The sequence below is a fragment of the Cinclus cinclus genome, chromosome 27 (genome assembly GCF_963662255.1).
Source record: "Cinclus cinclus chromosome 27, bCinCin1.1, whole genome shotgun sequence".
NCBI lineage: Eukaryota > Metazoa > Chordata > Aves > Passeriformes > Cinclidae > Cinclus > Cinclus cinclus.
Window position 1 is genome coordinate 1,603,432 of NC_085072.1, and position 13,251 is coordinate 1,616,682.

At 52.6% G+C, this 13,251-nt stretch overlaps 1 protein-coding gene across 4 annotated transcripts; it reads right to left on the reverse strand.

The window, feature by feature from the left end:
- Positions 1 to 1,154: 1,154 nt before the first annotated feature.
- CAMK1G (calcium/calmodulin dependent protein kinase IG) lies at positions 1,155 to 9,455 on the reverse strand. Of its 4 annotated transcripts, none has more exons than XM_062509465.1 (12): positions 9,364 to 9,455; positions 7,661 to 7,789; positions 7,323 to 7,397; positions 6,536 to 6,674; positions 6,329 to 6,452; positions 5,760 to 5,835; positions 5,130 to 5,242; positions 3,774 to 3,852; positions 2,683 to 2,770; positions 1,952 to 2,214; positions 1,682 to 1,816; positions 1,155 to 1,248 (listed from the first exon to the last, which is right to left on the reverse strand). In XM_062509465.1, exons 1-12 carry the CDS (start codon positions 9,453 to 9,455, stop codon positions 1,155 to 1,157), a joined length of 1,407 nt encoding a protein of 468 aa, XP_062365449.1. The 4 variants fall into 4 exon arrangements, with proteins under 4 accessions (XP_062365449.1, XP_062365447.1, XP_062365446.1 ...); XM_062509463.1 differs by having other exon boundaries at positions 1,682 to 1,844; positions 1,941 to 2,214; XM_062509462.1 differs by having other exon boundaries at positions 1,682 to 1,844; positions 1,938 to 2,214.
- Positions 9,456 to 13,251: the final 3,796 nt, after the last annotated feature.

A 13,251-nucleotide genomic window follows, 5' to 3' on the forward strand; every position in this document is an offset into this window, starting at 1 on the left:
AGTACACTGCTGTGGGAGCAGGAGCCTCAGACCTTCCCTCGCCTCCTCCCAGCTGGAATGATCCAGGAACACCCCGAGCTCGCTGCAGGGATGGATCCTGGCCCTGCCTGCCCCTGTCCCCAGCTGGGCACTGCTCTCAGAGCTGCTGCCGGGGCAGAGCCTCCTGTCCTGCTCACACTGGCGCTGTCTGGCTCTGAAGTGCAGAAAAGAGTAAAAGAGCCCTTCTGGTCCTGCAAGAGAGAGAATTCCAGGTGAGGTGTGGGCTTTGTTGCACTGCCCTGCCGCCTGCAGAACGCTGCTAATGAGCTGCAGTGGGGCTGGGGACACCTGGGATCCCTCTGTGGGCTCTTATAAAACACTCATTGTCAGAATGGGCTCTTTGGAGTCTGCAGCAGCTCTGACTCACTTTTGTCTCTGCTGTCAATCCTTCGTGCATCGCAGTCCTGTTCAAACAGCCTCATCAACAGAGACTGGCACAGGACATGAGAGGAGGGAGCTCACTTCTGTCACTTCTGAGGAGAGCTCTGCCAGCAGGAGCTCACCTTGGGGACGTTCCTTAGAGCAGGATCTAACAGCAAAGATCCTCACTGCTCACATACAAAGGGGTGCAAATGATGACAGGATCAAACTTGCATTATTTTACTCTCCTTTACACAAGGAGCATCTCTGGGCTCTGCTCACAAAGACATTTAGGCCTGCCTGGGCCAAATCTGGGAAAGAGATGTGCTGGGCCCTGGAGCTGCAGCTCCTGTCAGCCCTTTGCTCGTGGCCACAGCTGGGACCTGGCTGAACAGCCCCAGTCCCAGCTGAGGGACATGTTTGCATCAGCGTTTTCCCAGTGAATAGCTGGAAATCATGGTAGTGTTTGGTATGACAAACCCATGCTTGGCTTCCTCTCTCACGTTCCTGGGCGACTTCGTTGTGCTGTGTGAGCTGGATTCTGAGTCCTGGCCCTGAAGGGAGCTGAGAGCTGAGTCATTGCTGTGGGTTGGTGAAAGGGTTTTTCTCTCACAAAAAAACCTGGGTTCATTTATTTCATGTACAGTCACTGTGCTATTTGTGCCTTTCCCTTTTGCCTGCCCTAATTGGATTAATTAAGAGCAGCTGGTGATCGAATTGCAGGGCACTCACCTCTGACCCTGTGGCTGCCTCCATCACATGATCAAACAAACTCCAGTTTGCCCAGTGCCACAGTGAGATGAGTGTTTGCTGGTTTTCACTGGAACAAGAACCTCTGACTTGAAATGACTGGTTGGGAATGGGTGAAAGGGAATGGAAAGGAGAGAAAAAAGAAATAACCATTATTTAGGATTGTTCTGTAGGGGCATTGTGGTGTCACTGTACAGAACATCAGCTGTGAGAGCAGAGCAGGGCTGGGTGCAGTCCCTGCAGCCAAGGCAGGGTCTGGGCACTCAGCACCAGCAGCTCGAACCACTGGTCACTGTTCTGGAAAACCAGTGTGCTCTGGTCCCTGGGAGCTGTGCCCTCAGCCTGGGCACCCTGCTCACCCCGGGCTGGGACACCCAGCAGAGCCTGGGCACAGCTCCCAGCCAAACAAAGCATTGGCTCATCCCTCCCCTTCTCCTCCACCTGGCCACAGCTCCTGTGCCAGTGCCAGTGCCAGGGATGGCCATTCCCATACAAATTACTGGAAGTTAATGGGAATGACCTGGATACCTACTGGGACTTTGAAGACTTTTTGAGCAGCACTGTCTCGGAGCAGGAGGATGCCTTTGTCTTCTCATGGCCCATGCAGGAGGGACTGCAGCCACAGGAGCTCCTGCCTGGGGGGCTGTGGGTGTCCGGGAGGGCCAGACTGCTGTCCCTGGGCAGGGGTCCCTCCTCTGGGGGGCTGTGGGTGTCCAGAAGGGCCAGACTGCTGTCCCTGGGCAGGGGTCCCTCCTCTGGGGGGCTGTGGGTGTCCAGAAGGGCCAGACTGCTGTCCTCGGGCAAGGGTCTCTCCTCCAGGGGGCTTGGCAGCTTTTCCTTTCCCGTGTCCTGAGTGGGTCTGGGTGGGTTTGGGTGCCCCTGTGAGGGACCCTGTGCTGTGTCCTTGTCATCGCTTGGCGCTGCTGGCGGGGGGGTCCCTGTGGGGCTGCTGGCCCTGGGGGTCTCTGAGCTCTCTGGGACAGGGACAGAGCCCTCAGCTGCCCCGTGGCTGCTCATGTGCAGCTTCTTCATGTGGTGCACGACGGCCGCGGCGTTGAAGGCTTGCTGGGGAAGGAGATAAAGTCCCCGGTGAGGTGCAGATGGCAGGATGCCGTCCCTCCCTGTCCCCCCTCCCCAGGTGACACCAGGCACAGCCCTGCCAGCACTGACTGTTTGGGAGGGACACATTCCTGCCACAAACACCCTGTGCAAGCCACTGATGCTTTTGGAGTTCACAGCTGCTTCCAGCCCAGAAAAATGGGGAACATCTGGAAATGACCCACTGCTCTCTGCTCTCCTGGGGAGGCCCCTGCAGCTCGATGCTTGTGGGGAAACTCCCAGCTCACTTTGCAGCAGGAATATTGCTCCAAACACCCTGTGGACATTGACTGCAGGCAATTCCAGCTTTGAAGGATGCAGCTCTGGAGGATCCCAACTTTTGGGTGCTTACCCTCCCCACTGAAGCCCTGCTCAGTGCTGGCTGACAGCAACTGGTATTTGTTGCTGAAATGGCTGTGGGCTCCCGGCACTTACCCTCCATTTGCTCTTTGCAAAGTTTTTCTGGATCTGAGCACTGACAGATGGGTAGATGTCACGGTGAAGGGCTGTATTTCCATTAATCCTGCAGATGGAAGAGAAGAAAATGGGCTCGTAGGCAGATGGCATTTGTAAGGCATTCCACATTCTGGAAGCACTGAACTGCTTTGTACGTTCAATCAGCAATAATTAAACCCAAAGGAAAAACAGCAACAAAATGTAACACAAACACACACTCCAAAGCCTGGGAAAGCTCAGGGTGGGATTTCTCCCCTGCCTCTGTTTGTGGAGGCAAATATGCACAAATTGCATCTTTAATTATTCATGGTTTGCTTTCTTTGCACACAAGAAGGAGGCAGCCCGGGAGTGCGGGGGAGGCGGTGACGTTAGTGATGGGGTGGGGGACACTGCTGATCCTGGGGACAATCCTGATCCTGGGGACACTCCTGATCCTGGGGACACTGCTGATCCTGGGGACAATCCTGATCCTGGGGACACTGCTGATCCTGGGGACACTGCTGATCCTGGGGACACTCCTGATCCTGGGGACGATCCTGATCCTGGGGACACTCCTGATCCTGGGGACACTGCTGATCCTGGGGACAATCCTGATCCTGGGGACACTGCTGATCCTGGGGACGATCCTGATCCTGGGGACACTGCTGATCCTGGGGACACTCCTGATCCTGGGGACACTGCTGATCCTGGGGACACTCCTGATCCTGGGGACACTGCTGATCCTGGGGACAATCCTGATCCTGGGGACACTGCTGATCCTGGGGACAATCCTGATCCTGGGGACACTGCTGATGCTGGGGACGATCCTGATCCTGGGGACACTGCTGATCCTGGGGACACTCCTGATCCTGGGGACGATCCTGATCCTGGGGACAATCCTGATCCTGGGGACACTCCTGATCCTGGGGACACTGCTGATCCTGGGGACAATCCTGATCCTGGGGACACTCCTGATCCTGGGGACAATCCTGATCCTGGGGACAATCCTGTTCCCTGCTCCCATGGAGCACAAGGAGCCCATGGAGCCAGAGCTGGGGCTGCAGAATCCCCGTGGCCACCCCAAGCCTCACCACGGGTGCTGCAGGGCCTCCTCACAGGTGAACCTCGCGCTTGGGTTCTTCTCCAGTAAATGTCGGATGAAGTCCTTGGCTGTTTGGGAAAGGGGGAAGCAGCAGAGAGTTATTTTCTCCTTTCTTAGCTTCTTCCCAGAGCTGATGGTAACAGAACAGGGGAAATGCTGCTGGATGAACACCACAGAGGTCAGGCCTGAGGAGGAGGGGTTTGTGTCACTGCACCAGGGGAGGTTCAGGTTGGATATTGGGAGAAATTCCTTCACTGAAAGAGTGGCCAGGCGTTGGAAGGGGCCGGCCAGGGCAGTGCTGGAGTCCCCATCCCTGGAAGTGCCCAAAAATGAGTGGATGATATTTGGTGATGTAGTTTGATGGGCGTGGTGGGATTCAGTCAAAGGCTGGACTTGATCTTGGAGATTTTTTCCAACCTCAATAATTTTGTGATTACTCCTTTAAAGGAAGAGTCTCATAGAGACAGACTCCAGGTGGAAAAAGATCAACTCTGGATGTGGCAAACTTCACTAGTACCTTGTGTCCAGTTAAATTATTCACCTGAAAAATAACTCTAAAAACCATGAAGTGCAAACTGAGCAGATTTAGAAATTGCTCTGAAGAGCTCTTACATCTCTCCCTTTTTCCCCCCTTGTTTTTCTTGCAGGAAGGATCGTGATGTTTGTTATTAAACCCCAGCACACCCCCTGCTAGGTCTGTTTGTTTGTATAAAAGATTGATGTTGAAATAAGCCGTGAGCAGGCTGCCTGCAGTGAGCTGTGCATGGGGGAGCGCCACGAGCAGCTTGGGCTGAAGTAGTGGCTGAAGGACAGAGGAAAAAAATGGGGAAAAATACCCCAGAGTTTCCCTTCTTACAGAATCACAGAGTGGTTTGGGTTGGAAGGAGCCTTAAAGCTGATCCAGTGCCATCCCTGTCCTGGCAGGGACAACTCCCAGCATCCCAGGTAGCTCCAAGCCCCATCCAGCCTGGCCCTGGGCACTTCCAAGGGAAATCTGAGCCCACTCAGAGCTCAGTAATCTGATTTGTGAAAATCAGGTTTACATTAACCACAGCCTCAGCTGAGGATGCTGCTCAGGTGGGCTCCAAACACCCCCTCCCTGCCAGGGCAGCTGTGCTTTGGCATCATGCCCCCAGATGGAGCCTCTGATCATTCCCACCATTCCCACGTCCGAGGGCTTGCTGCTGAGGAGTGACTCAGGTCAGAGCTCCACACCTCGCTGTCCCTGCTGGGTGCTCAGAGTTGGGGATTTGGGATCAGCACAGGCTGCTCAGGGGCTGGGTTGGGGATTTGGGATCAGAGCCTGTGGGATAGGATGTGGAGTTCTGCAGCCCCAGAGCTTTACCTGACTCTGAGATATCGTCCCAGAACGGAGACTCAAACTCGTAGTAGCCTTCCTTAATCTTTTCAAAGAGCTTGGATTCAGTCTCTTCATAGAAGGGGGGGTACCCACAGAGCCTGGAACAGAGCAGAGAGCCGGGGGCCCTTCAGTAGCACCACAAGGTGGGCACAGACTCCTCTGCAGCCCACGAGGGCCACACGAGTGAGGAGTGACAGCAGTGACAGAGGAGCTGCTCAGCCCACCCTGCTGTCCCTCTGCTCAGGGGACCAGCAACGCTGCACGAAAGAGTTAAAAACTTCACTGCAGCAAGGAGAGGACAAAGCCACAGCTGGTACCGAGCTGAGCAGTGTGGGAGGAAACAAAACAAAAAGTACCCGGGAAGACGGGATGGTGTTGTAGGGAACTGGTGAAAAACAAAGCATAGGATGAGGCACAGAACAGAACAAATGAGATTCCTTTCATCTGCGCCCCTGCACTTGATTCCCACATCCCTTTAATTCCTGTGTCCGGGAGGAATTCAGTGCTGTGCTCCAAGGAAAAGGGGAGCTCTGGCATCGCCCCCACGCCGCAGAGCCCGGGGGACTTGGGGAGCTCGGGGGGAACAAGGGGGTGCTGCTGCTGGCTGCTACTCACAGGATGTAGGTGATGACCCCGATGGACCAGCAGTCCACGGCTTTGCTGTAGGGCTTCTGGGCCAGCACTTCGGGGGCTGCAGGACAGCAAAACCAGAATTCTGAGCAATAATTAATTATCCGGCACTGGGAAAAGCAGGAGTTTCAACCAGGAACAGCCCCACCTTCCCATCTGATTTGGTCTGTGGTTTTTGTGTCTTTTTTATGCCACTATATAGAAAGAACCACAGACAATCTCTGTCTTCATGCTGAGGTTTAACCAGGGAGCTGCATCCAGCCAATGCAGTCTGGTGGAAATGAAACAAAATCCCATTGCATTGAAATAATTTTTATAATTTTTTCAATAAAGATATTGCCTTCAAAATTACCCTTTTCTTTGCATTTTTAAAATACTGAGATTTTTCAGTCCCTACACTTGTTTATAGGGTCTGTGAGTGCATCTGTGAGTCCCATATTGTTATCAACATATTGATGTATTTCTTTCCCTTCTTCCAGGCAACGTCCTGGACGTGCACAACCTTTTTTCCAGGAAATCCACCAGCACAAGCCCACTGCTGCCCCTTGGCTCACCCACGTATCCTGGAGTCCCACAGGCCGTGGACATGATCCCGTTCTGCTCCATTTTTGACAAACCAAAATCCGTGATCATGATTTTGGAGTTCTCCTCGGGGGTGAGGTACAGGAGGTTCTCGGGCTGGGAACACGGGGGAGGGTGGTCAGAGGGTGACATCTGTGGTAGGAAAATGGCAAAGAGGAGCAGGAGGGGCCAGGGCTCACCTTCAGGTCCCGGTGCACGATCCCGTTCTCGTGCAGGTATTTCACAGCTGTCAGCACCTGGTGGATCACCAGACTTGCGTCCTTCTCCGTGTAAACGCCCCGTTCCAAGATCCTGTCAAACAGCTCTCCCCCAGACACCCTGTGGATACAGCAGCTTAGAAAGAAAAGGGCTGGGAAAAACGTGAGCAACGCTTTTGTGTTGGGTCAGCTGCGTTTGTGCTCCTCTCACAGGGGATTTTGGGAGGCTGAGGCTGGTGGATGCTCCTGGGTGCAATTCCAGGCTGCCGGTGAGGATTTTTGGTAAACCTGGGTAATTTGGGAGAGGTCGTGAGGCAAATCCTGGTAGGGCTGAGCTGCAGGTACCCAGCCCTGCGCCGGGCTGCACTCCACAGGTGGTCACAGGGTTTATCCTTTACTCAATTTGCAGTTCAGCAGCAGCAGCAGCCGGGTGCTCAGAGCTCTTCCCCTGCTGCTGACACGGCGCCCATTCCATTTCTAGAAACCCTGCGTGGCGCAGCTTTAATTAGAAATACTTCTGTCTCTGCCCTGCTAAACTGTGAAGAATTAATTTGCATAAATCTCTCGGAACCATGGTTCAGAAAGCTGCTGCTGGAATGGGGGTGGGCCCAGGTGCCCCCAGGATGCCGGGGTTGTCTCCAGCCCCGAACCTGAGGGTGTTTGAAGGGACCCTTGAGGGGCTCTGGGGTGAGGTGCTGAAGTCCCACACACCACCCTGCTCCTGCCCTGTCCTTGTCTGTGGCCCTGAGATGGCTCTGCTGGTACTCACAGCTGCATGACCAGGTAGAAGTGGGTTGTGCTCTCATAAATATCTTCTAAAGTCACGATGTTTTCGTGCTTTATTCTGCAAAGAGAAATGTGGGTCAGAAACAAATCCTGGCAAGGATAGAAGTGGCTTCTGAGGTGGAAAACCCAGCAGTCATCCTGCTTTCATCTGCAGGGGAAGTTCATGGGGTGCTCTGGGGCTGCTGTCCCCCCCTGCGTGGCAGAGGATCACTGATGCCCATCCCATTCCCTTTGGAGCACCAGGGCCCATCAGTGGGGAACCAGACCCTTTATCTCAAGTAGCCAGCACATCAGGAATGTTCCTTGGGCTGTCACACTCACTTTTTCAGCACTGCTATTTCATTCTCCAAGCTGCTGTCCCTGTTGAGAGGAGACTTCTTGATGCATTTCAGAGCAAAGAGCTTGCCAGTGCTTTTCTGCTTCACCAGGAAAACTTCTGAGAAGGCTCCTCTGCAGAGAGGGGCAGAAGCTGCATTTCAGTGGGTGCTGCTTTGGGGACGGGGAGGGACTGACAGAGAGGGGAAATAGCACAGGAAAACTCTGTGCTGGGAACTTCAGGTGGATGCTGATCCTAAAGCTGAAACTGTACTGGAGCAGCCCCAAAGTTAGGGTGTCAAGGCAAGGTTATGTGATGTAAATAAAATCCCACGTTTTTTTCTGTAGAGAAAATGTTAATTCTGCACAACCCACCGGGGAGCTGCAGCTTGGGCTGGTGTCACCCAACATTCTGCACGTGTAAAATGCGAAGCAGCAGGAGAACCTCAGTGAATCTTTAAATTCAGCCTCTGGTTGTTCTCCTGTCTGCAGAGGCTGCTGCTCCCTGTGTCCCCTCGGTGCCAAAGTGACAGTGAGTGAGCGCTCAGCCCTGAGCAGCAGGAGCAGGTATTTATAACCTGCCTAAAACCCCCAATCCTGTTACAGCTCTGTCCTGGGGAGCCGAGCACGAGGCTGGGGCAGTGACAGTGACACTGGGCCAGGCCAGTCCTCACTAATCCTCATCAATCCAGCAGCTCCTTAACTGGGGGCCATTACATGGGACTTGCTCTGAGTCTGAAAAGCCCTGCAGGGAGCTGAGGGCAGGGCAAGGAAGGGCAGTGCTGGGGACCCTAGGGGAAAGTGATAACAACTTGGAGATGGTTTTAAGTCCCAGATCTTCATTTCGATTCTCCACAGAGCTGAAGTGATGCATGTGGGGAAAAAAAAATCCCAATTTCTAATGCTAAATTTTCCTATTAAAGCAATAGTAGGAAATGAACAACCTACAAATCAGCTGCTGGGGCATCTGTTCTACATCTCTGTCCCAAACAGTTTATAATAATTGTGGCCCTTATTAGAAATGATGAATCAACAAATGGCCTAGGAGAGAATAAAGCTTTTTCTAACCTCATTCCTTTAGTGAAAGCTGCTGGATAATTCAATTAATCTCTGAGGCTGACAAGGCACAGAATTCGGAGTAGCTGCTTCTTTGGGAGCTTTGTTGTGGGCTTGGAAGTCACAGAAAATTCGTCCATGACAGAACTTGCTGGCGGAGGTAATTCAATTCCTCCCCCACCACCTTGGAGATGTTTTGTTGTCTCATCCCCATGAATAGGCAAATTAAGCTGTTAACGCACAGGGAAGGATTGTACAACTCCAACATCCTTGTTTTTGTTTCATTCCCCAACTGAGTCAGGGTTCCTGAGCTAAATATACGACTTGTTATTGTAATTCATCTGACCTTGCAGCAGCAGGAACAGGCAGGAAAGGGGCAAAATCCTCCTTGTGCAAGGATCCCTCGGGGTCAGAGGGGCTGGAGGGGAGGGGAGGGCAGGGGGCACCTGGAGCTGTGCCTGGGGCTGGGGGATCTGGGGCTCTTTGGGAAGGGTGAGCCAGGAATGGCAGCAGCAGCATCCTGGGCACCCCTCAGCCCTTCCTGGCCTGCCCCAGAGCGGGGCTGGGGGTCCCTGGGACTTTGGCCAGGGCCGGGAGGGCCTGGGGAGCCGGGGCTGGGGGCGCTCCTGCCCGGGGCCAGCGCTGGTACTCACGATCCCAGGGCCTCCATGAAGATGAAGGTTTTGCGGATGTTGCTGGTCTGCTTCTTCCAGGAGCCACTGCCATCCTCTTCCTTGCGCCCCATCTCCTCCAGAGTGGAAGCAGGGGATGCTGTGAGGAGGAGGAGGAGGAGGAGAGGTCACTGATGTGGTTTGTGTCTGCAGGAAGCCCTGGGCTCCCCAGCTCCAGTTAGAATTAGAGCTAGCAAAGGTCTGGGAGGTGTAAAATGCTCCACAAACCTCTTAGCACTCGTAATGAGATCGGCTCTAAGGACTGGAGGGACACTGGAAGGTGAGAGAGGAACCTGGAGACAAGGGAAAACCAGATCTAAAAGTGACCCTGGGCAGCAGGGGCAGGGGGAACTTCCCTGGATGTGTGGAGTGTCCCTGGACATGTGAAGTGTCCCTGGACATGTGGAACAATCCCTGGACATGTGAAGCATCCCTGGACATGTGGAACAATCCCTGGACATGTGGAACAATCCCTGGACATGTGAAGCATCCCTGGACATGTGGAACAATCCCTGGACATGTGGAACAATCCCTGGACATGTGAAACATCCCTGGACATGTGGAGCAATCCCTGGACATGTGAAGCATCCCTGGACATGTGAAGCATCCCTGGACATGTGGAGCAATCCCTGGACATGTGAAGCATCCCTGGACATGTGAAGCATCCCTGGACATGTGGAGCAATCCCCTTCCCAGAGCAGGAAGGGAGCCAAAGGCTGTGCCTTCAGCTGAGCCTTCAGAAGACAAAGCAAAAGCTTTCATGGATGTTTTTTATCCCTTTGGAAAAAGCAGAAGTATTAAAGTAGAGAAAAAGCTGAAAGGTCTTTTTTCATGAGAGACAGCTTAGATATTGGATTCCTCCTGAACCTACTTTATCTCCTTAATTAGCACGTTTGCAGGGTTTTCAGCTCCTTGACACATTTTTTAAAGGTTAGTTTAATATTATTGAAACCAAAATTGACTTGATTGTAAACAGTTGAAGGCTTCAGTCCATAAAATCACCAAAGGCCTCATGAACTTGACCTTTATTCACCTCCTGGTTTGTGATACCTGTGTAACCCACAGAAATCCTGCTCCTTCTAGAACCCAGCCTTATCTTACTCTTTGGAACCAGAGAAGGTGAAAAGTCCTTCACAAAAATGCTGATCGATCAGCAGGAACCTTTCTGCCAATTGTTTTAAGTCCCTAAATAATGTTTTCTTTGCAGTCATCTTCCTATCCCAAATATACAGGTCTGGAATATCACAGAAGGAGAATTTGATGGCAGGTGAGTTTTATCCACTCTAAATAAACATCAGAGCTGTGCTGGCAGGGTGGTGCTGAGGGACAGGGAAAACTGAGAGAAACTCTCCATTCCTCTCCCAGGCTGCTGTCAGCCAGAGAATATGAGATGAAAAAAGAGAAAAAAAAACCCAAGTAGGTCAGCCTGGCCCTGGGGACAAGTGGCATTTTGGGCTCCTGTGCTGAAGCACGTCCTGGTTGGGATCAGCTCCATGGGACAGAGGGAACAGGGCAGAGAAACCCTCCTGCCCTGGGCAGAGGTGACCGTCCCCACCACTGGGGGACAGTGGGGTGATGTACACTCAGTTCTGAGAATTTGGCCCATTCAAGCCCAAGGATTAAATTTTCCCAATCCTGGTTCGTTTCAGCTCCATTCCTGGAGTATTTTGATGTTTAACTCCTTGTCAATTCAACAAGTTCCCTATTTTAAAGCTGATTTTACTCCCAAGGGAAGGTAGTATGATGTTTTCTTCACTCTCCTGTGAATCATCTGCTTGTGTCAGAGTTGCTCCTGCTGTCACTCGGGGGGTGGCAGTTGGTGCTGGGGACAGGCTGCATGAGCAGCCCTCACTCCCTACACGTGGATTCGATTTCCTGCTTTCTCAGTTTTTCTGTGCCATCATCAGCAAGTCATTTCCTGCCTGCCCTTGCCTGTCCGCAAGGAAGGGGAGTAAATGCTGCTGTTCTGGGAGCAAAATAATGGGATGCCTCAGTTCCTGAGATGTAAGGCTGCGCGTGGCACGGCGATGGAATGATCTCTAAGGTCCCGTCCAGCCCCAGTTCTGTGACTGTGTGTGTGCTCAGCTGATGGACACTGCCCCACTTTGCTCCTGCTGGATCACATCCTTCCCCGTGGTTTTGTCTCTTTGAGGAAGTTTGCCAAGGGGTTGGTGCAGGACAAGGTGGCCTCTGTGTCCAGCCACCATTATGGGGTAAGGAGAATGTGAATTCCCTGAGTCCCTGGGAGCTCATCTTTGTCTCTCACTCTGCTTAAATCACCTGTCGAACTTCACAGCACTTGGTCACAATGCAACGTTTGATGTGGTTGTTGTTTGTCTTTTGTTATTCATTCAAGCTCTGGTGCAACAATCCCAAAACCCCAGAACGGTTTGGGAGGGAAGGGACCTGGAATCTGCCATGGGCAGGGACGCCTTCCACTGTCCCAGACTGCTCCAAGCCCCATCCAGCCTGGTCCTGGGCACTGCCAGGGACCCAGGGGTAGCCACGGCTGCTCTGGGCACCCTGTGCCCTTCCCAGTGCCCTCACCTTTCCCTGCTGGTGCCCAAACCTGGGTTTCTGGATGGACTCCCTCCGCTGGAGAGGCTTCCCACAGGACTGAGGACATGGCAGAGCTGGGCAAACCTCTCGTGCTGGGACTGGCAGCTTTTCCTGCCCTGCCCTGTGTCCTCCTCACCCTGCCACCCCTCCTGTGCCCTCCTGCCCCTGGCAGCTCCATCCTGGCCCCGTCCAGGTGTGCCTGGGGACAGACCCGCCCCAGCAGTGGGATGCACACCAAGGACACCCATGGGAATTCCCATTATTTTAGCCCCTGATCCTGACAGGGGGTTTTGGTGCCCTTTAGCCCGTTCGCCTCTTGGCAGTGCAAGCACAGCCTGTGCTGTGGTTGCATAATGAGACTGAAAAGCTCATTAACTAATGCAGGTGAGAACCTCTGGAGCCGAGGATGAAGTGCACAACGCGGATTTAATCTGTGGAGCCTCTCCCTTCTCCACCATAACAAACACAGCAACACGCAGGGCTTCAGCTGGGTTTATATCATAGATAGAAGATAATAAACAAGTCTGATATGAATGTCTGACCTCTGGGCTCTCCTACAGCCTGAGCCAGCAAACTGCTCTGCTCTGTCTGATCCAGCACGACACTGCTCGGAGTGCAGGGGATGTTATTATGACCTTGCTTAAATACTTCCTGAGGAAATTTGTTCTGCTTCCACATCCCACAGCAACAAATCCATCTGCAGCCAGGCCCTGCTTCTGAATGGATGCTCTCTATTAGCAGAACGATTGTAAGTCATGATTAATGATCTTGTGACAAACTTCAATGGGCAGGGGTAACAGACATGCAGCTTTCAGGGCTTTGCCTTTGGAATTAGAAGTTTATAGGGAAAAAAAAGGAGAATACTAATTCAAAGGGCTTTGACTTAAAACGAAAGAAAACAAAACACAGCAAAGCAAGCAAATCCTTGTGTGAATGAATGAATGAATGAATGAAGTGCCAGGGCAGCCTCCGTGTTCAGGGACAAAAGAACAAGGAATTGAAACCACGAGCTCACCATTAAAAACAAACCCACGTCCAAGTTCCCGTATTCCCCCCACCACGCCATCCTTTCCAAGGCAACTTGGGGAGCACTTGCAAAATCTCCATTTTCATTATAAACATCCCAGATTCCCTAAAATACTTCGGACGTAAAACGTCAGAGGCAGCTTTCTATGAAATTGCTGAATTCAACATGAGTGCTGGAGGATACTACGGAGGAGAAGTCCTCTGGCATTTCCCTGTTACAAGATAAAACCCATTTTAAAGCAAAGCAGCTGAGCAGGGAATCCCACCTGTTTCACTGCAAGAGCA